Source organism: Rhincodon typus, chromosome 18 (genome assembly GCF_021869965.1).
Source record: "Rhincodon typus isolate 14 chromosome 18, sRhiTyp1.1, whole genome shotgun sequence".
Classification (NCBI taxonomy): domain Eukaryota; kingdom Metazoa; phylum Chordata; class Chondrichthyes; order Orectolobiformes; family Rhincodontidae; genus Rhincodon; species Rhincodon typus.
This window is the reverse complement of record NC_063349.1, coordinates 37,687,456-37,710,983: the sequence shown is the minus strand read 5'-3', so window position 1 is coordinate 37,710,983 and position 23,528 is coordinate 37,687,456. Positions and strand designations below refer to the sequence as shown.

At 40.8% G+C, this 23,528-nt stretch overlaps 1 protein-coding gene across 1 annotated transcript in view; it reads left to right on the top strand.

Annotated features, from left to right (window-relative positions):
• ppfia2 (PTPRF interacting protein alpha 2) overlaps nt 1-23,528 on the top strand; it is a 349,413-nt gene that overhangs the window by 159,137 nt on the left and 166,748 nt on the right. The window contains exons 6-7 of the mRNA XM_048607917.1: nt 5,079-5,300; nt 8,734-8,880. Coding sequence (XP_048463874.1) covers nt 5,079-5,300; nt 8,734-8,880 — 369 coding nt within the window. The remainder of the gene's footprint in view (nt 1-5,078; nt 5,301-8,733; nt 8,881-23,528) is intronic.

The following is a 23,528-nucleotide window of genomic DNA, read 5'->3' as shown; positions in this document are numbered from 1 at the left end:
ACCAAAACAGGACTACTTGCACGCCAAACAGCATAAGCAGCAAGTGATAGACAGAGCAAAGCAATCCCACAACCAACGGATCAGATCTAAGCTCTGCAGTCCTGCCTTATCTAATCGTGAATGGTGGTGGACAATTAAACAACTCACTGGAGGAGGAGGCTCCACAAATATCCCCATCCTCAATGATGGAACAGCCCAGCACATCAGTACAAAAGATAAGGCTGAAGCATTCGCAGCAATCTTCAGCCAGAAGTGCCGAGTGGATGATCCATCTCGGCCTCCTCCAGTGGTCCCCAGCATTACAGATACCAGTCTTCAGCCAATTTGATTCACTCCACGTGATACCAAGAAACAGTTGGAGACACTGGATACTGCAAAGGCTTTGGGCCCCGACAACATTCTGGCAATGGTACTGAAGACTTGTGCTTCAGAATTTGCTGCTCCCTTAGCCAAGCCGTTCCAGTAGTTACAACACTGGTATCTACCCAACAATGTGGAAAATTGCCCAAGTATGACCTGTACATAAAAAGCAGGACAAATCCAACCCAGCCAATTACCACCCCATCAGTCTCCTCACGATCATCAGTAACGTGTTGGAAGGTGTCAACAACAGTGCTATCAAGCAGCACCTGCTCAGAAATAACCTGCTCAGTGACGCCCAGTTTGGATTCCGCCAGGGCCACTCAGCTCCTGACCTCATTACAGCCTTGGTTCAAACATGGACAAAAGAGCTAAATTCCAGAGGTGAGGTGAGAGTGACAGCCCTTGATATCAAGGCTGCATTCAACTGAGTGTGGCATCAAGGAGCCCTAGCAAACTTGAATCAATGGGTATCAGGGGGCAAATGCTCCAGTGGTTGGAGTCATACCTGACACATAGGAAGATGGTCGTGCTTGTGGGAGGTCAATCATCTCGGCTCCAGGACTTCTCTGCAGGAGTTCCTCAGGGTAGCGTCCTAGGCCCAACCATCTTCAGCTGCTTCATCAATGACCTTCCCTCCAGCATTAGGTCAGAGGTGGGGATGTTTGCCGATGATTGCACAATGTTCAGCACCATTGGTGACTCCTCAGATACTGAAGCAGCCCATGTTCACATGCAAAAAGATCTGGACAATATCCAGGCTTGGGCTGACAAGTGGCAAGTGACATCCGTGCCACACAAATGCCAGGCTATGACCATCACCAATAAGAGACAATCTAACCACTGCCCCTTGACATTCAATGGTATTACCATCACTGAATCCCCCACTATCAACATCCTGGGGATTACCATTGACCAGAAACTCAACTGGACTCACCACATTAACAGAGTGGCTACAAGAACAGGCCAGAAGCTGGGAATACTGGGGCGAGTAACTCATCTCCTGACTCCTCAAAGCCTGTCCACCATCTACAAGGCACAAGGCAGGAGTGTGATGGAATACTCCCCGCTTGCCTGGATGAATGCAGCCCCAACAACACACCAGAAGCTTGACACCATCCAGGACAAAGCAGCCCACTTGATTGGCACTACACCCACAAGCATTCACTCCCTCCACCACCAGTGCTCAGTGCAGTAGTGTGCACTATCTACAAGATGCACTGCAGAAATTCACCATAGATCCTCAGACAGCACCTTCCAAACCCACGACCATTTCAATCTGGAAGGACAAGGGCAGCAGATATATGGGAACACAACCACCTCCAAGTTCCCTTCCAAGTCACTCACCGTCCTGACTTGGAAATATATTGCCATTCCTTCACTGTCGCTGGGTCAAAATCCTGGAATTCCCTCCCTAATAGCATTGTGGTTCAACCCACAGCAGGAGGAATGCAGTGGTTCAAGAAAGCAGCTCACCACCACCTTCTCAAGGGTAACTAGGAATGGGCAAGAAATGTTGGCCTGCCAATGACGCCCGCATCCCACAAAATGAATAGAAGTAAAAGGTGAGTTACTCACTGCAGGATTCCTAGGCTTTTGACCTGTTCTTGTAGCTACAGGATGCATATGGCTAGTCCAGTTCAGTTTCTGGTCAATTGTAACCCCAATTATGTTTGTTGTGGGAGGATTCAGCAATGGTGATGCCAATGAATGTTGACAGATGATGGTTAGATTCTCTCGTTGGAGAAGAGCATTGCTTAGTTCTTCTGTAATGTAATATTATTTGTCACTTGTCAGCCCAAGTCTGGATATTATCCAGGACTTGCTGCATTTGGACGTACACTGCTTCAGTATTTGCATCAGTATCATTAATGATGCTGAATCTGTGCAGTCAACAGCAAACATCCTCATTTCTGACCTTAGGATAGATGGAAGGTCATCAGCGAAGCAGCTGAAGATCGTTGAGATGGATGGACATCCCTCAAGGAACCCCTGTAGAGATGTCATGAAGCTGAGATGGTTGATCTTAAACAAACACAACCATCTTCCGTTTTGCTAAGTATGACTCCAACCTATGGAGATGATACCCTCTGATTCTCATTGAATTTAATTTGCTAGGGCTCTATGATATCACACTTGGTAAGTGCAGCTTTGGTGTTAAGAATGGTCACTCTCATCTCCCTTCTGAAGTTTAGGTGTTTGATCAACATTTAAGCAGTAATGAGGTCAGAGTGATTTTGACTGAACCCACGCTAAGCATTAATGAGCAGGTTGTTGCTAAGCATTGCTGCTTGATAGCATGATCCCTTCTATCACATTAATAATGATCAAAAGTAAACTGATGCCACGGTTATTGGCTCGGATGGATTTGTTCCTCTCTTCGTGCACAGGATATAGCTGGACAATTGGTCACGCTGTTGGATAAACACCAGTATTGCACTGTGTGGAACAGCTTGGCTAGGGATGTGGCAAGCTCTGGGGCACAACCCTTCAGTACAATTGCCAGAATGTTGACAGAGCCCATAGACTTTGCAGTATCCAGTGCTGTTAGCTATTTCTTGATGCTACATCTGTGAATTGAATTGCTTGAAAAGGGTTCTGCGATGTTTGGAACTTCTGGAGGAGGAGGAAGAGGAGGATCATATGGATCATCCACACTGCACTTGTGGCTGAAGATTTTAGCAATTGCTTGTAATCTTATCTTTCCCCCTAGTTTGTTTCCCTCAAAATTGAGAATAGAAATATTTGTGGAACCTCCTCCTGAATTTACTTATACACCACCATTCATGACTGGCTATAACAGGACTGCAAAGCTTAGATCTGATCCATTGGTTGTGGAACTTGTTAGCCCTATCTGTCATTTGCTGCTTATGCTGATTGGCATGCAAGTAGTCCTGTGTTGCAGCTTCACTAGGTTGACGTCACAATTTTTGGTACGCCCCCTAACGTGCTCTCTTGCACTTTTCAGTGAAACAGGATTGATTCTCTGGCTTGATGGTAGTTACAAAGTGGGGGATATGCCAGACCATAAGTTTGCAGGTTGTTTTCGAGTATAATTCTGCTGCCTCTAATTGGTCACATTGGACAAATTGGCTAATTGGACAGATGCACCTGTGCCAGGCACAGTGATGAGAATGATGTCAAGAATATTTTTCCCTCTTATTAGTTTCCTCACCACCTGCCATAGACCCAGTCTAGTCACAAAAGGACATGACCAGTATTTTCAGTAATACTGCTACCAAGCTGATCTTAGCGATGGACATTGATGTCCCCACTCAGCATACATTCTCCTCTAAGTGTTGTTCATTATTGGGGAGTACTGATTCATCAGTCCAAGCAGAGGTGCAATAGCTGGTATTCAGCAGGATGTTTCCTTGCCCATGTTTGACCTGATCCCATGAGACTTCATGGTATCTGGAGTCAATGTTGAAGACTTTGGGCAACTTCCTCCCAACTGTATGAACTGTGCCATATACCCTTTGCTGTACCCTATGCTGATGTATAGAGGACATACCCAAAAGATAGTGATGGTGATGGTCTGGGACATTTTCTGTAATGTACAATTCAATGAATATGACTATGTCAGGCTGTTGCTTGACAGTCTGTGATACAGCTTTTCATTTCTTACCAGACGTTAATAAGGAGGACATCGCAGGATAGATGGGGCTAATTTTAAAATTAATGTTTCTGCTGCCAGGTAGTCTATCTGGTTTCCTTCTTTTTTGAGATTTTTTTGTGGTTATCTATGAGTGGCTAGTAAGGCCATTTCAGAGGTCTGTTAAGAATCAATCACGTAACTTTAAATCTTGAGTCACATGTAGTCCAGACCAAGTAAGGATGGCAGTTTCCCTTCCCTAAACAATATTAGTGAACCAAATAGGTTTCATGATAATAGATAATGATTTTTGGATTCGAATCATTGACTTTCCTATTGATTTAATTCATGTTGAAAGATTGGAAGATATGCCCTGATTGCAAAGAGGCATTATGGTTATATAGACAAATGCTACAATTTTTTGCAGTGATTATGGCTGGAAAGTTCTTTGGAATTTCTTGTGCTCTGTCAGCACTTATTTGTTGGAAGTGCAGTGGAAATCCAATTTCACATGTAAACAAGGTTCTCATCACCCTTCTGATGAAGGAATAGCAGCAGATGGGGAGCAGTTCCAGGAAAACCAAGGCTTATTGGTGTGAAGGTCAGATCTCTTCCCATGCACTCAGATATTGTCTTTTAAATAATCCTATAATGACCTGATGTAGCTTACTTTTGGTTACTTATGTAATTTCCAGTCACTGGGTATTTACAAAACTTGAATCTCACTGAAAAGAGAGAGACAATGTCAAAGCTTTCGTCTTGCACTCATAAAAATAAGCACAAAATAAGGGTGAAAATTGAAAGACCTGCAGAATCTGTAAATCAGGAACAAAAACAGAAGTTGCTGGAAAAGCTCAGCAGGCCTGGCAGCATGTGTGAAGAAAAATCAGAGTTAACGTTTCGGGTCTGGTGACCCTTCCCAAAATAAAGGCGCTTATTGATTGGCGCATCAGCTCAATTCAGATTTTATTCATTCTTCATGCTCAGTTTGTCCCTGAGTCATAGAAGCTTCATAATTTTATTTCACTCAACGTCATGTTATTTTGTTAGATTTTACTGTGAATTGTTTTCGGCATTCAATGTTTGAACTCCATGATGAAGACAATTTCCTTTTCTTTTACAGCCTCTTTCTAATGGTTCTATTGACCCTAATGATAAAATTAATGAAGTTGTGGAACTACAAGAATTACTGGACAAACAGAATTATGAGATGACACAAGCAAAAGAGCGACTATCAACATTGTCTGGCCAGTTAGCTGAAGTGGAACAAGACCTAGAGACAGCCAGAAAAGAACTGATTAAGTCTGAAGAAATGAGTACTAAATACCAGAGAGATATCAGAGAGGTAGGAAATTAAAAGCATTTTCTGTTGAAAAGAAGTCAGACATTTTCTCATGTCACCTTTGATCCTTTTACTAATCATCAAAAATCTCTGCACTCTGGTTCTCAACCTCTTTGCTAAAGAGAAGTTCTTCTCTATTGCTATGTCTAGACCACTCAAGACATTGATCAACAGTTTTAAATCCTCAACCTTCCCTACTCTAAAGAGATCAACCACAGTTCCCTAACCTTTTCACGCAACCAAATTCCTGGACCCTTTCTCATACATCCCTTTGTGCACCCTGTCTGAAGCCTTCATTCCAGAATTGGATGCTTTACTCCAGTTGAGACTGAAACACATTTTTATAAATACCCATCATAACTTATTTAGTTGTTTTTCTACTCCAAGCCTGAAGTTGTAAAGCCCAGGAGTTCACATGCCTGTACATTTAATTCCAAGTCAATAACATATATCACAAAAGCAGCAGTCTGATACTGATGAGGGCCCAGGGCTGGGTGATATATCAAGGTCCAGCAATCAGTTCCTAGATGCTTTAGGGGGGCTACAGTGTTTGTGTTGGGAATGGGGATGGGCCTGCGTTTCTTTTGTCAGGTTCTGGGCCATTAATCTTGCGTCAGGAGTAGGGCTGCAATGTTTGGTTGGCGATGGGACTGTTGAGACTGGGTTGGAAGTGAGCACGTTATCAGGAATGGATCTTCTGTGCTTGGTCAGTGACTGACCTGCTGTGCTCATATTGGAGTCAGGGAAGTTCAGCTCGGGTGGTTGGGTTGCGGGGGTGATTGCTGCTTTTCTTAAATTGGGGATGGGGCTGTTGGTCTCAAATCAGGAGCAGACACACAGTCAAAAATGGGCCTATTGTGCATTTTGTGGGGGCAAACCCACTGTGCTTGAGTTTGGCATGAAGCCATTCAGCTTGGGTTGGGAGCAAATCCACTGTGCTTGAAGTAGGGACAGGGCTGTGCTCAGGTGAGGGATAGGACAATTGAGCTCATTCAGCGGGAGGCCCACTGTGGTTGAGTCAGGAGTGGGCCTGCTGTGGCCAGGTCAGAAGTGTGCCAACTGTGCCAAAGTCATAAGAACATAAAACATTGGAAAAGGGATAACCTTTTGGCTCCTCATGCCTGTCCTGCCATCCAGCAGGATCATGGCTGAACTACCCCAGACCTCAACTTTTTTCCACACCAGCTGGGTACAGCCATTGGCTTGCCTATGTTTCAAAATCTATTTACCTGCTCTTTAAAAATGTTCAGCGATTTGGCCTCCATAACTCTCTGATGTAGAGAATTCCAGACATTCATTTCCATCTGGTAGAAGAAATTCCTTGTATTTCAGTTTTAAATGAGTATCCCCTTTTTCTATAACTATGTTCTCTTGTTCAAGATTCCCACACTAATAGAACATCTTCTCAACATCTACCCTGCCAATGCCGCCCCAAGCCCCCCAGAATCTTGAATGTTTCAATCAGAAATTTCCTCATTTTTCTAAACTCAAATTAATAAAGGCCTAAAAAAAAAATAGAATTGTAGATGCCGGAAGACAGAAACAAAAGCAAAAATTGCTGTTAAAGTCTCAGCAGGTCTGGCAGCATCTGTGAAGAGAAAGTAGAGTTAACATTTCAGGTCCAATGACCCTTGTTCAGAACAGTTTTTCCATCAGTTTTTGTTGTTGTTAATAGAGGCTTAACCTATTTAGCCATTCTTGATAAGTCAATCCTCCATTTCAGAAATAAATCTAGTGAATCTCTTTTGAGCAACCTCCAATGTCAGCATATCCTTTTTTAAATACAGATAACAAAACTGCACATAGTACTCTAGGTGCAAGCTCATTAATGTCTTGCAGAATTATAACAAGACCTCCCTGCTTTGAAACTCTATTGTATTAACAATGAAGACCAACATTTCATTTACCTTCTTAATTACGAGCTCTTCCTGCATGCTAACCTCTATGCTGTACATTTTTGGAGTCTGTCTCCATTTAAATAATAGTCTGCCTTTTGATTCTTCTTACCTCACACTTTCCTACATTAAACTCTATCTGCCAATTTTTTTGCCCACTCATTCAATCTATCTATACCCTGTTGCGGATTCCTTATGTTTTCATAACATTATACCCTCTCATTATTTTTGTGGATATATTACACTCTGGCCTTCCTCCAATTTATTCATATAGATAGTAAGTAAATAATTGAGGCCCTGGAACCGATACTGTACCACTCCACTGTTACATGTTTCCAACCTGAAGAAGACCCCATTAGTTCTGACTTCTGTTGATAGCCAATCCTCAATCCATGCTAATTCTTTTTTTGGTTTATTCATGAGACACGTGGATGTCGCTGGTTAGGCCTACATTTTGCCCATCCAAGTTGCTCTTGAGAATTTAGCAGTAAGCCCAATACCATGAGCTCCTAGCTTGAGCAATAACCCCTTATGTGACACCGAAATGAATGCTTACTGAAAATCCAGATACACTGCATTGACCTGTTCCCCTTATCCACTCTGCTTGTTATTTCCTCAAGAAAATGATCTGTCCATGGAAGCTGCTGACCAATGAGAGGCTAGCAAATCAATATTGCCATTCACACCATTAGGAGCTGTGGGAACTGCCAGTAATGTATGTGCCAGAGGCCCAGGGTAGTAGGGGTACCCAAACAAACATGAAGGCAGAATGGGAGGTAGTGCACATTTTGGAGCAGATTGTTTTTCATTACACGCCCAAGCTCCCATCTTCCACCACAAACATGCACACATTCTGCTGCCACCAGCTAGAAATCCAGTGTCAGCCTCCTCCACCATCCAACTTAATTGGGGAGGCTTTGCTAACTCCAGTAGACTGAAGTGGGTCCTTTCCTGCAATTAAGTGGGCCCCACCACCATGATTCTTGCTACAACCACCTGTATTAACATCCACCCAATCTTTATCTCTTTTATCATCCAGGGAGTTTTGCTGTGGTTGTTCACCTTTCCCCTTGCAGAAATATAGGTTAACAACACCCAAGCTATGTTATTTGTGAAGGTAATCCATTGTTCCATTACCATTTTATCCACCAGTTTTTCACTTACTAAGAATCAGTCCATTCTGAGCAACTAAAATTACCTGTCCTCTGACTGCATATTTTTACTCTTGATAGCTTCTTTTCTTTTTCTATAGCTAATATAAACTGTATGATACTATCAAAACTGTTCCCTAAATGATTCTTTACTGACAATTAATCCACTTGATTCATTCCCTAGAACCAGATCCAGCAATGCCTTTTTCCTCGTTGAGTCAAAGCATAGTGATCAAGATAGTTCTTCTAAATGCACTTCAGGAAAACTTTTTCCTGCTCTGACTTGTACAGTATTGTTATCACAGTCTACATTGAAGTAACAGAAATTTGCTTGCAACAAAACATTTAAAAATAAAGCAAAGTAAAATTGGCTTCATTGATTTTCTTTAGGTAATCGCTCAGAAAGAGGATATGGAAGAAAGGATAACAACTTTGGAAAAGCGGTACCTTAATGTGCAGAGAGAATCAACTTCATTACATGACATAAATGACAAACTTGAAAATGAATTGGCAAATAAGGATGCATTCCTACGCCAGGTTCTGTAAATTTGTTAATTTGAGGTCAAACTATGAATGACATTTCACTTCCAGCATTGAATTTTAAAAGGAATATTCAAAGTTGAAGAAAAAAAAAAACAGCAAAGATCAAACAATTTCCTTGTCTTTGCTGAAATGTTGTTATCACTAATAAGTTGTATGAAATATATTTTCACAGATGCCTTTTTTTAACAGTTCAGTGAACAAAGATCCCAATCTGTACATTACTGAACATATGCTAGAACAGTAGTTTGTAAGAAACTCTATTTTCAATGGTTATTCATACAAGGTGTTAGCAATATACATCCTTTTTAGTATGTTTAACTGCTTATCTGTTTAAGGTAGGTATATTAAGGTATGTTAATGAAGTAGGTGAAACAAGTTTGGAAAGAAAAGGAAGACAATGAGAAGCCATGAAGCATTTTGGATACAAGAGTCAGTAATAGAATTTAGATTCTCCAGAAGATGTTTCAGGACTTCAGAGATAGAACTTCGAAAATCATTAACTCAGGATTATTTACAGCTGCACACACTAATCAGCGTAAAAATAGGGAAGCTAAATCTGTGGCTGGAAAGATATAGGACAGTGTATACTTTTCAAATACGTTTTTTTGTCAGTAGGTAGCTGTAGGTAAAAAAATTGAGGGCTGGGGCACATTACTTGTCCCTCATGACAGACTGGTACAAAAGGTGAAGTCGCATTGCATTGGGATGAGCTGGCAAGATAGATACAGAACTGGCTTAGTCATAGGAGACTGCAGTTCGGAATGCTTTTCAGATTGCAGAGTTTTGAAGAGTGGTGTTCACAGGGATCAGTGCTGGGACCTCTGCTATTCATGATCTACATAAATGATTTGGAGGAAAATGTAGCTGGTCTAATAGTAAGTTTGGGCACGATACAAAGATTGGTGAAGTTGCGGGTAATGAGGATTGTCAGAGGATACATCAGGATATAGATCAGTTGGAGGCATGGGCAGAAAAATGGCGGATGAAGTTTAATCCGGACAAATATGAGGTGATGCATTTTGGAAGGTTAAGTACAGTTGGAAATTGTACAATGAATAGCAGTACCCTGAGGAGTATTGATATGCAGGAGGATCTGGGTGTGCAGTACAGGTAGATAAGGTAGTAAAAAAGGCTTATGGCATGCTTTCCTTCATTGGAAGGGGCATTGAGTATAAGGTTAGACAAGTTATGCCGCAGCTTTATAGAACTTCATTTAGGCCACACTTGAATATTGTATACAGTTCTAATCACCACACTGCCAGAAGGATGTGGATGCTTTGGAGAGGGTACAGAAAAAGTTTACCAGGATGTTGTCTGGTATGGGGGATTTTAACTATGAAGAAAGGTTTGATAGACTGAGTTTGTTTTCACTGGAATGCAGGAGGTTGAGGCGCAACCTGTTAGAAGTTTATAAGCTTGTGAAAGGTATGGATAAAGTGGAAAGTATGAGGCTTTTTCCCAGGGTGCAGGGGTCAATTACTAGGGGACACAGGTTCAAGGTGCAAGGAGGGAAGTTTAAAAGAGATGTGCAAGGCAAGTGTTTCACACAAAGGGTGGTGGAAACAGACTCAATAGCAGCATTCAAGAAGCACCTGGATGAATCCATGAATAGAAAGGTAATAGAGGGATACGGGTCCTGTTATTGAAGACCGTTTTAGTATGGAAGAGCAAAATGCGTCAGCGCAGGTTTGGAGGGCCTGTTCCTGTGTTGTATTGTTTTTTGTTCTTTATTTGCCCAAGGCTTGACTGTTGCATTTTAAGGCATGCCAGTAAATGGGTGCACGCAAGGCCACATGAAGCGGATAGGAGTTGCTTACCTATGTAAGCATGGAAGGGCTCTTATGGCACAGTGGTAGTGTCCATATCTCTGAGCAAGGAGGCCTGAGTTCAAGTCCCATCTGCTCCAGAAGCATGGCATAATATGTCCGAAATGTTATTTAAAAATATCTGTGCATGTATGGATCTGAAGTTGTACATGATATTGGCAAGGCCATGTTTGGGTATGGTGTAATGTTTGGCTGCTCCATTATAGAAAGGACATTAAAACACATACACTAAATAAAGCATAGATTTACCAGGATTACACCCGGAATGAGAAACTATGTGTTGAAAGTACTGTGTATTTTTCAGGAGGGCTGGCAAAATGGAAGGGAACGCTTTGGCAGGGGCGCTTGATAACTTCCTGCTGCAGCAAGAGTGATGAGGACTTTAAAGCCGACTTTAAGTTACTATTTTTAAAAATCATTCAGGGGTTGTAGGCTTTCCAGGCTGGACCAATATTTATTGCCCATCCCTAATAAGGGTGTCCTTCCACCATTTTGCTGAATGGCAAAACAGTCCTGTCCATGTTGCCAGTTCTGCTGCCTCTTGCCCCTTAAGTTTCCTCAAATGTTAGTCCCTTGATTATTCACTATTTCTGAAATGCAATTTGCATTTTCTAATGAGAAAACAGATAAACTATTTGATGATATCTCCACCATCTCCTGATTCCCCTTGATAATATTTCCTATCTCCACATCAAAGGGATCAATATTTATTTATCCCACTCTCCTTTTTATACACTTGTCAAAACTCTCTACAATTTATTTGTATTTTCCTGTCAAGTTTCTTCACAGTTTCTATCTTTTTACTTTTGTGTAATCATTTTGATTCCCCTTACATTTCGTCATTCCAAAGCATTCCAAAACCTCAGATTCAATACTATTCTTTGCAGTATGATAACCCTGGTTAGCATTTGATGAACACCTATAAAATGTTATCTAATTCATTTTTCCAATATTGTTCAAGTCATAGTTCATAAATGTCCATTTAGATTGTAAATATATGGATAGGCATGCAATAATAATGCTACATCAGGAAACTTGCTTCAGAAGTTCAGAAGACCATATTGTTGTGAAGTTGTGTAGAGTATTTGTGAATTGGAAGGCAGGAAGTTAGAATTTGTTTGTAAAAGTGATAGGGGGAAGAGCGTAGTCTGTTTAAGAGGTGATGTGTTTTTCTAAGCTTGGAGATTTAAACAAAAATGTGTCTGTAAGCAGTTGAAGAGTACAGACAGTTCTGAAATTGAAACGTCTATCATTTGTCTATGTGAATGGAAACCTTAGGCTTCTTTTGGCAATTGGCTTGAAGATTAGCCAATTAATTTAAACCAATCACTTAGATATTGAAAACCAATTGAATTTAAATCTGATGGTTTTGACAACCTTGGACCAATCCTACTATAAGAAAATTGATAGGTCATCAGAGGTATATAAGAAGAAGGTTATTGAAAATCGGTGTGAAAGCAAACAGCCATCGGAGAAATAGAAATCTCTAAGCTCTCTGAGAAAGCACCATCTATCCATAAAAGGTACCATGGCACTTCTAGCTAAAAGTCCTCACAGAAGAATTCACAGAGAAAATATCTCTGACTGAAGAATCAGCAGAAGAAGGGTATTTACGACCAAAGAGACAGCAGAGAAGGCAGAACATTCCAGAAGACACGCACTTTGGGAGTCCAAGTTATAACTTAGTTTTCTTATTACTTAGGTTTATATAAGTTGGCCTTGTGTTTATTGGAACAGCATACCAAAGGAATTTTGTTCAGTTAGGGAATCATTAGTAGTTAAGGGGGAATTATTCAATTTGTTAGTAGTTCTGTTAATTTCTTCACTGTTAGGGTTAAATAATTAAATTGTTACTTGTTGCCTATAAAGTGAATATAAGGGATTTTCTTTCATTTAACCACTCCTTTAACAGATTATGGGGTGAGGCGAGCTTCTCTGGGTGTTTTGGGTTTAATTATTTGAAGGGGACCTCTACTCCTGCCATAACAGATTGGGAGCTCAAGTCTGGGATCTGGTCAGGTTTATGTATGGAATCTGACTGAATCTTAATGAATTTGGACATATTTAAACAGACTTGGGGATTAGTGTCCTATATCTTTAAATAAAACGAAGGTGAGAAAATCAGTTTAATTTAGTTACTTGTGCTTGATTAAATCAACAGTGGGGGAATAGTTCTTAACCTTGCTAGAGAGGTTTGGGGTTTGAAGATGCTTCCCAAATTGGCCAAGAAAGTTTAGAAACACAGAGAAAGGATATAGTTTTGGACTTAGCAAACAGGCTAGAATTGGGTTTTACTAGGAACAAGAGGAAAGTTGAAATTGTAAACGACATGGTCAAGCATTTAGGTATACCAGAGAAACAGACAATTGCAGTGGAGTTAGAAAAAACTAAAACTGGAAATAAGACAATTGGAGTTAGAAATAGAAAAAGAAAGAATGTTTGAGTTGGAAAAGATGAAGTTGGAACTTGAAGCAAAAAGACTTCAAATGGCAGAAGGAAATGTACAAAACAGAAGTGAGGATGAGCAAACTCATCGTAGCCAACAGCCTGACAGAGATATATACAAATATATCAAAACATTAAGAAAATTTGTTGAAAAAGATGCAGAAGCCTTTTTCATTTCTTTTGAGAAACTAGCTAGGCAGATGGACTGGCGAGAGAGTGTGGGTAATATTGCTTCAGAACAAATTTATAGGCAGGGCTAGTGAAGTGTTTGCAGCACTGTCAGATGAGGTGTCAAGAGAATATGAAGAAGTAAAACAGGCTATTTTGAGTGCCTACAAATTAGTACCAGAAGCATATAGACAATGTTTCAGAAACATAGTCTCAGACTTATGTTGAATTTGAAAGAATTAAACACAGTAACTTCAATAGATGGGTGAGAGCATTAAAGATAGAAAAAGACATATGAGGATCTTAGAGAGATTATTCTGCTGGAGGAGTTCAAAAACTCACTTCCAGTAATGATAAGAACTCACGTTGAGGAACAGAAAGTTAAAATAGTGAGAAGAACTGTAGAGATGGCGGATGAATACGCATTAGTGCATAAATCGAAATCTAGCTTCCAATAGCAATTTCATTCTGTGAAGGATAGAAATTGGGAAAAAGGGAGATCCTTGAATGAAAAACAAAAAGTAGACCTCACTGGGATCAGTTTACCACATGTGAAAAAAGAAACCCAAGAGGATGAAAAAAAGGTGAAAGCCCTCAGGTGTTTCCATTGTAATAGAGGGGGACACACAAAGTCACAGTGCTGGTGGATTATGAGAGGCACTGGAGAAAAGGATGTGGTAAAAGAGGCTATACCAGTGGGATTAGTTGAGGTAGTGAAGGAAATCCCAAGAGAAGTCGAGGAGCTGCAGGAGAATGCACAGCCTGGTCACGGGCTGGATAGTAAAAGTGCCTGATTTCTTCACAAACTTCATCTTTGTAGGTAAGGTTTACTGACAAAGAACAGGGCATGAACGTAAAGAAGTTACAATGTTGAGAGAAACAGGAGCTGGTGCATCTCTAATAGTAAGAAATGAAAATATTTTCACTCCTTCTGAAATGTTACCTGAGAGAATGATAGTCTATGAAATAAATGGAGGGAGATTTAGCAATTCCCTGAGTAAGATAAGGCTGGAAAATCCAATCAACACTGGTGAAGTGCCAGTGGGAGTGATTGAAAGAGTGCCTATTCCAGGAATACAGTTTGTTCTTGGAAATAACCCTAGTCAGATCAAAGGTGGGAATGATGCCCATTGTGGTGGAGAAGCTGAAAGAAAATCAGGGAACTGAGGAGTTAAAAGAAAAATACCCCAGAATTTTTCCAGACTGTGTGGTGACAAGATCCCACAGTCGTAAGTTAAAGCAAGAAGGGAAAACTAAAGAGAAAGACAAAAGAGTTGAGGTCCATTTAGCTGACACCTTGTTCGATGAAATGGTAAAGAAAAAACTTAAGCAGGTAGAAGATCAGGCAGAGATGTTTAATTCTGATAGACAAATGGAGTTATAACAAAAAGATGAGACAATGAAAGATTTATATCATTAAGCCTACTCGGAAAAGCATTCACAGTATATTCCAGAACGTTATTACCTTAAGGATGGAATCCTACAGTGGGAATGGAGACCTTGGCAGGTTAGTGCAGAGGAGAAATGGATGGAAGTTCACCAGATTGTATTGCCGGTAGCATACGGACAGGAAGTACTGCGGGTAGCACACAAATTACCTGCAGGAGGTCATCCAGGAGTGAGGAAGACTCAGTCTAAGATACAGAAACATTTCTATTGGCCTGGATTACATAAAGATTTGGTTGAATTTTGCCATACCTGTCATACATGTCAGATGATAGGAAAGCCATGGGCAGTAATAAAACCAATGCCTTTAATACCAATTCCCACATTTGAAGAACTTTTCACATGGTTATGATTGATTGCGTAGGTCCCCTCCCTAAAATCAAAAATGGGAACCAGGATTTGCCAACCATAATGAATGTGTCTGCAAGATTTTCAGAAACAATTCCATTATGGAATGTCAAGGCAAAATAGGTTGTGGAGGAGGTTCTTGCTTTCTTTACCCATTATGGACTACCCAGGGAGATTCAGTCAGACCAAGGGTCCAATTTTACTGCCAAACTGTTTAAGAAAGTCATGGATAGTTTAGGTATCCAACACTGTAAATCAAATGCGGACCATCCTGAATCCCAGGGAGCATTAGAAAGGTGGCAACACACACTAAAGACCATGCTGAAGCCTTATTGCCAGGACAACCCAAATGATTAGGATAAAGGTATCCTATTTATATCATCTGCTATTAGAGATGCTCCAAATGAATCGACTCAGTTTATTCCATTTGAGTTGACATTCAGACACGAAGTAAGAGGGCCTTTAAAATTAATTAAGGAAAAGTTAATTAGTCCGAAGTCAGAGATCTCATAGTTGGATTATGTATGTGAGGTGAGGGAAAGATTAAACAGAGTAGGTGAATTAGCTGGACAACATTTGAAGATGGCACAGCATCTAATGAAGCAAGAGGCAGATCAGAAATCTAAAATTCTTATGTTTGCCCATGGGGATAAAGTATTGGTGTTGTTACCAGTGGTAGGAGATCCCTTCAAAGCAAGGTTTAGTGGTCCCTATAAGATTTAGAAGAAGTTAAGTCAGGTGAATTATCTGGTAAAGATGCCATTTAGGAAAAAAAATTATCAGGTATGTCATGTGTATGTGCTGAAACCTTACTAAGACAGGGAAAGGGAACCAGAGAAACAGGTATTAGTTACTGCCGCTCAGAATGAGGAATCAAATCCAGATGATTTAGATTTTGATCTGCCTCAGAATAAATTAAATAATGAGGAAGTCCTTAAAGAATGGAATAGGATGGTAAGCTATCTGTCTCAGGAACAGAGAACTGAATTGAAAGGCTTGTTGCAGCACTGTGAGGACATATGTAGAAATAGAATGTGGAGGACTAACACTGTAGTACATGAGGTTGATGAAGGGAATGCTGTTCTGATAAAACAACATCCCTACAGGCTTAATCCTGTCAAAACAGCACAGGTGCAGAAGGAAGTGGGAGCGATGCTCCAAAAAGACTTCATCGAATCAAGTCAAAGCGAGTGGAGTTCGCTGATCGTGGTGGTTCCCAAACCTTATGGTTCTCAACGATTCTGCATAGATTACCGGAAGGTCAATGCCATAACTTAATCAGACTCATACCCAATTCCAAGACTGGAGGACTGTGTGGAAAAAGTAGGACAAGCCACTTATGTCACAAAGTTGGACTTAGTTTGTGGTCACTGACAAGTACTTTTATCAGAGAGAGTGAGAGACGTTTCTGCGTTTGTAACCCAAATGTGCAATATCAATTTAAAGTAATGCTGTTTGGAATGAAGAATGCACCAGCCACATTTCCAAGACTTATAAACAGAGTTGTGGTAGGATTGACTGATTGTGCCGTCTATATAGATGACTTAGTGAGTTTTAGCCATTCATGGAAAGATCACATGGTGCATTTGGCAGACCTCTTTGAAAGACTGTGGGAGGAAAAACTGGTTATAAACTTAACAAAAACTGAATTCGTGAAGGTAGAAGTGACCTTCTTGGGACATAATATCGAACGTGGAAGGATAACCCCGAGGAACATTAAGACGAAGGCCATCAAGGAATTTCGAAGACCACCCTCAAAGAAAGAGGTGCTTCAATTTTTGGGACTGAGCGGATTCTACAGGACGTTTGTGTCAAACTTTAGTAGCGTTGTGGCACCACTGACAGATTTGCTAAAGAAGAACACAGAATTTCAGTGGACAAAACAATGCCAGGAGGCATTTGAAAATTTAAAAGCCATGTTAACCACCACATCAGTTTTAGCCACACCAAATTTCTTGAAACCCTTTAAAGTCGCTATTGACGCGAGCGATATAGGGGTTGGAGCTGCGTTGATGTGGGAGGATGATTGTGGAAGTGAAAGGCCAATTGATTATTTTTCAAAGAAACTCAATATCCACCAGAGAAAATATTCCACCATTGAAGAAGAGTTATTGTGTTTAGTACTAGCCTTACAACACTATTGGTCCAATGTTATTTATGTGTGCAGAATTAGAATGAAGTGTATATCTTTAGATTACTGACCTATGTATTTCGTGATAATGGTGATAAAATTTAGGGAAAAAAGCCACCTTTTCATAATGATGGTTCTTTTTTTTCTTAAGAGAGGAGGTGTTGTGAAATTGTGTAGAGTACTTGTGAATTGGAAGGCAGGGAGTTAAAATTTGTTTGTAAAAATGATGGGGGAAGAATGTGTAATCCCTTTAAGAGGTAATGTGCTTTCCTAAGCTTGGTGATTTAAATGAAAATGTGTCTGTAAATAGATGAAGAGGAACAGAGAGTTCTGAAATTGGAGCATGTATCAATTGGCTGTGTGATTGGAAACTTTAGGCTTGTTTTGATGTTTTGGCAATTGCCTTGAACGTCAACCAATTAATTTAGACCAAGCACTTAGAGATTGAAAACCATTTGGATTTAAATCAGATGGTTTTGACAACCTGGGACCAATTCTAGTATAAGAAAATTGACAGGTCATTGGGGGCATATAAGAAGAGGGTTTTTGAAAATCGGTGTGACAGCAAACCACCATCTGAGGAATAAACATCTAGTACTCACAGAAATCTCTAAGTTCTCTAAGAAAGCACCATCTATCCATCAAAGGTACCATGGCACTTCTAGCTAAAAGTCCTCACAGAAGAATTTGCAGAGAAAATGTCTGTGACAGAAGTATCAGCAGAAGAATGGGGTTTATGACTGGAAAGACAACAAAGAAGGCAGAACATTCCGGAAGACACACCCTGTATGGACTTTGAGAGTCTAAGTTTTAAAACTTTAGTTGAGGTAAGTGGGACTTGTGTTATTGCAACAGTATACCAGAAGAATTTTGTTCAGTGAGGGAATAGTTAGTAGTTAAGGGGGAATTGTTCAATTTATTAGTAGTTCTGTTAATTTGCTCACTGTTAGGGTTAAATAAATAAATTGTTACTTGTTGCTTATAAAGTGCATGTCAGGGATTTTCTTTCATTTAACCACTACTTTAACAAATTATGAGGTGGGGCGAGCTTCTCTGAGGGATTCAGGTTTTTTTTTTAATTTTCAGAGTGGTTCAACCTTCTCCCCATAACAGTTTAAACAAATTAAATGTAATAATGCCATACTATTCATCAAGAAAATTCTTTGTTATTTATTACTGACTTAATATATAAAAATAAGGTCACTCTACTTTAATAATTAAAGCTGTCAGCTTCATTTTCTGTATATTGTAGATTAGGGGTTAGTTATTTCAATCAGTAGATGATTAATATGCAGTTGAAAACACAAGCTGTATGAGTCGGATTCCAGTCACTTGAGACCTGCCTCCACATCCTGCTCCTGAGATGGAAGGCAATGACAAAACATCACCAAGAAAACAGCTCATGATGAAATATGAACAGGTGATAAGGTGACTTTGGAACCTGCCTTTGAGCAGAGTATACATGAATGAATAAATGAATATCGTACATCATTAGTCAGTTCCTTTTTTATTATTCGCTTGTTGGATGAGGGCAGTGCTGGCTTTGCCAGCATTTATTGCCCATGCCTTATTGTCCTTGAACTTAGTGGAGTTCTAGGCCATTTCAGAGGGCAATTAAAAGACAACCATGTTGCAGTGGTTCTAGAATTACATTTAGGCCAGACCAGGTAGGGATAGCAGGTTTTCTTTCCTAAGGGACATACATGAACCAGATCGTTCATATATGACAATTAACAATCGCTACATAGTCACCACTAGAGAATATTTTTGGATTCAGTTGTGAGTTTATGTAATTTTTGAATTGAGGCAAAAAATATTTTTTGTAGAGCACAAAATGTGATTTGTTTGAATTTTTCTCATTTTTAATGATATATACAGCCATAGTAATGTTTGATAGAATTCATGTCTATGTATATGTCATTTTCACTTTTTTAATCTCAAACTGTTGTGAAATATCATGATCTAACAATAACGGCTCTCTGAAACAAACACAGTGATTTCTGTGGATTAAGTGCCAGAAGGCTGCCTGTTTTGAGCTACATGTGTTGAAAATAATCTTCCAATTAGCAATCAATAAAGGGATATTCTACTCCCACCACATCTTCCTGATAATGCTCAAACCTGTGCCAGTCCAGCAATTACCCCTTCAAAAAGTTTGTTGGAAATCTCATCATTTATTCATAGTCATAGTTATACAGCATGGAAACAGACCTTTGGCCTAACTTTTCCGTGCCAACTGGATATCCTAAGCTTGCCAGCATTTGGCCCATATCCCTCTAAACCCTTCCTATTCATGCACCCATCCAGATGCCTTTTAAATGTTGTAATTGTATTCACTTCCATTACTTCCCCTGGCAGCTCATTCCATACCTGCACCACCCTCTGTGTTAAAAAGGTGCCTCTCAGGTCCCTTTTAAATCTTTACCCTTTCAGCTTAACCAGTGCTCTCCAGTTTTGGACTCCCTTACCCTGGGAAAAGACCTTGGCTACTCATCCCATCCATGTCTCTCATGATTTTATAAATCTCTATAAGGTCACCCCTCAGCCTCTGAAGCTCCAGGCAAAAAAAGCCCCAACCTATTCAGCCTATCCCTATAACTCAACCCCTCCAATCCCATCAATTCCCTTGTAAATCTTTTCTGAACTCTTTCAAATTTAACAACATCTTTCCTATAGCTGGGAGACCAGAATTGAACACAATATTCTAAAAATGGCCTCACCACTGTCCTGCGCAGCTGCAACATGATGTCCCAATTCCTATAATCAATGCACTGACCAATGAAGGCAAGCATGCCAAAAGCCTTCTTCACCACCCTTTCTACCTGTGATCCTACTTTCAACGAACTGTCCACCTGCACCCCTAGATCTCTGTTTGGCAACACTCCCAGGACCCTACCATTAACTGTATAAGTCTTTCCCTGGTTTACCTGGTTTACACCTCACATTTATCTAAATTAAATTCCATCTGCCACTCCTCTGCCCATTAGCCCATCTGATCAAAATCCCATTGTACTCTGAGATAATCTTCTTCACTGTCCACTACACCACCACTTTTCTTATGTTATCTGCAAACTTACTAACTAACCATACCTTCTACATTCATATCTAAATCATTTGTATAAATAACAAAAAGCAGTGGACCCAGCACCGATCCTTGTGGCACACTGCTGGTCACAGGGCTCCAGTCCAAAAAACAACCCTCTACCACCACCAGAGATAGTAAGAACTGCCAATGCTGAGTCAGAGATAACACAGTGTGGAGCTGGAGGAACACAGCAGGCCAGGCAGCATCAGTGGAGCAGGAAAGTTGACATTTTAGGTCGGGAGCCTTCTTCAGAAATGGGGGAGGGGGAAGACAGTTCAGAAATAAATAGAGAGAGGAGGGGTGAGGCTGGGAAAGGTAGATGGGATGGTGATAGGTGAGTGCAGGTGGGGATTGGTCAGTGAGGTGGGAGGAGCGGATAGGTGAGAGAGAAGATGGACAGATTGTGTCAGGTCAGGGAGGTGGAGATGAGAGGGAGGGTTGGCCATGTGATGAGGTTGGGGATGGGGAGAATTTGAAACTGGTAAATTCCACATTTAGGCCATTGGGCTGTAGGCTCCCAAGGCAGAATATGAGGTGCTGCTCCTCCAGTTTCTGGGCGGCATCATTATGACACTGGAGGAGGCCCAGGATGGGCATGTCACCCAGAGAGTGGGAGGGAGAGTTGAAATGGTTCGTGACCAGAAGGTGTTGTTGATCGTCATGAACAGAGCGCAGGTGCTCTACAGAGCAGTCTCCAAGCCTCTGCTTGGTCTCACCGATGTAGAGGAGGCCACGTTGGGAGCACATTGACAGATGTGCAGGTGAAACTCTGTGTGATGTGAAAGGTTTGTTTGGTGCCTTGAATGGACATGAGGGGGGAGGTGTAGCACTTCCTGCAGTTTCAGGGAAAGGTGCCGGGGGTGGTGGGGCTAGTGGGGAGTGTGGACGGACGAGGGAGTCACAGAGAGTGCAGTCACCACCATCCATTTCGTACCTTCAAGCCAATTTTGAATCCAATTGGCTAGCTCCACCTGGATTCCATGTTATCTAACCTTACAAACCAGTGTATTGTGTGGAACCTTGTTGAACACCTTGCTGAAGTACATATTGACAACGTCTTCCACTATGCCTTCATCAATCCTTTTTGTCATCTCTTCAATAAACTCTATCAAGTTAGTGAGACATGATTTCTCATGCAGAAAACCGTGTTGACTATACTTAATCAGTCCTTGCTTTTCCAAATGCATGTAAATCCTGTTCCTCAGAATCTCTTCCAATATTTACCACTGATGTCAGGCTCACCAGTCTATAGTTCCCTGGCTTTTCCTTGCCACCTTTGTTAAATAATGGCAGCACATTAGCTGCAGCTGTTGATAATGTGAATATCCCAGCAAGGGACCCAGAAATCTCTTTCCTAGCTTCTCACAGAGTCTGGGATACACCTGACCAGGTGCTGGGGATTTATCTACCTTTATGTGTTTTAAAACTGCCAGCACCTCCTTTTCTGTAAAAAGGACACTTTTCAAGACATCACTGTTTATTTTCCCAAGTTCCCTAGCTTCCATGTCCTTGTCCACGTAAATACTGAGGCAAAATATTCATTTAGTATCTCACCCATCACATGGTTCCATGATGTGGAGGTGCTGGACTGGGGTGGACAAGGTCAGAAATCACACAACACCAGGTTATAGTCCAACAGGTTTATTTGAAAACACAAGTTTTCGGAGTCTTACTCCTTCAGTTGTTAGTGAGAGAGGTAGTATCACTCACAGAATTTATAAGTAAAAGATCAAAGGGTCACACCACTGATGAGGATGTTCTAAACGAACGTAAGATGCTGTCAAATCTTTAATCAGTTGGAAGGTTTTAATTGATTAATATGTATATGTAAATTCCCAAATTCCTTTGAAGTCACTGCCTGAGAGAACTAAAAGTTTTATCAGTGTAAAGAAGAGGTGACATTTTAGGTCAGACCATGCATGTTAGGTGTGAGGCCTTATTTAGAATCTGTTTTTGTGTTTTAGTTTGGAGTCAGACTGGTTTTATTTCTAAAGCAGGAATTTATAAAATGCCACATTGACTGTCTATAAATTGTATGCTTTTTGAACAAAATAGAATGTGTCTGCAAATACAAAATTCACCCCATTGATTCACAAGTGTGTGTGTGTGAGAGAGGGAGAGAGAGAGAGTGTATAGTGTGGTAGGGTCACCTGTAGTGCAGCATAAACCCAAGATCTCGGGGTACCGAACTTGGCTATCAGCCTCCGCTCGACAACTCTGCGTTGTTGTGTATCCCAAAGTCCCCTTTGGAGAATATTTACCCGAAGATCCGAGGCTGAATGTCCTTAGCCACTGAAGTGTTCCCCCACTGTGAGATACCTTGTCTGGCGATTGTTGCCCGGTAGCTATTCATCAGTTGTCATAGCATCTGCATGGTTTCGCCAATATACCATGCCTCAGGGCATCCTTGCTTGCAGCATACGCAATAGACAACATTGGCCGAGTCACATGAGTATCTGCTGTGCACGTGGTGGGTGGTGTTCCTACGTGTGCTGGTTGTGTCCATGTTGAAGATCTGACATGCCTTGCAGCGGTTGCTATGACAAGGTTGTAATGTGTTGTGGTCAATGTTGTCCTGAAGGCTAGTTAATGTTTTGCCATTAATGTATTTGTAGAATCTCTTTGGATTCTCCTTGACACTATTTGCCAAAGCTATCTCCTGTCCGATTTTTACCCTCCTGATTTCCTTCTTCTGTATACTCCTACTGTCCTCATGATACTCTAGGGATTCACTCGATCCCAGCAGTCTATACCTGACCAATGCTTTCTTCTTTTTCTTAACCAGACCCTCAATTTTTCTAGTCATCCAGCATTCCGTACACCTTCCAGCCTTGTCCTTTGCACTAACAGGAACATACTGTCTCTGAATTCTTGCTATCTCATTTTTGAAGGCTTCCCACTTTCCAGCCATGTCTTTACCTGCAAACAGCCTCTCCGAACCAACTTTTGAAAGATCCTGCCGAATACCTTCAAAATTGGCTTTACTCCAATTTAGGACTTTAACTTTTAGATCAGGTCCACCCTTTGCCATAACTATTTTAAAACTAATGGAATTATGATCAGTTGCCCTGAAGTGCTCTCCCACTGTTACCTCAGTCACTTGCCCCGCCTTATTTCCTAAGAGAAGGTCAAGTTTAGGTCCTTCTCTAGTAGGTACATCCACATATTGAATAAGAAAATTTTCTTATACACA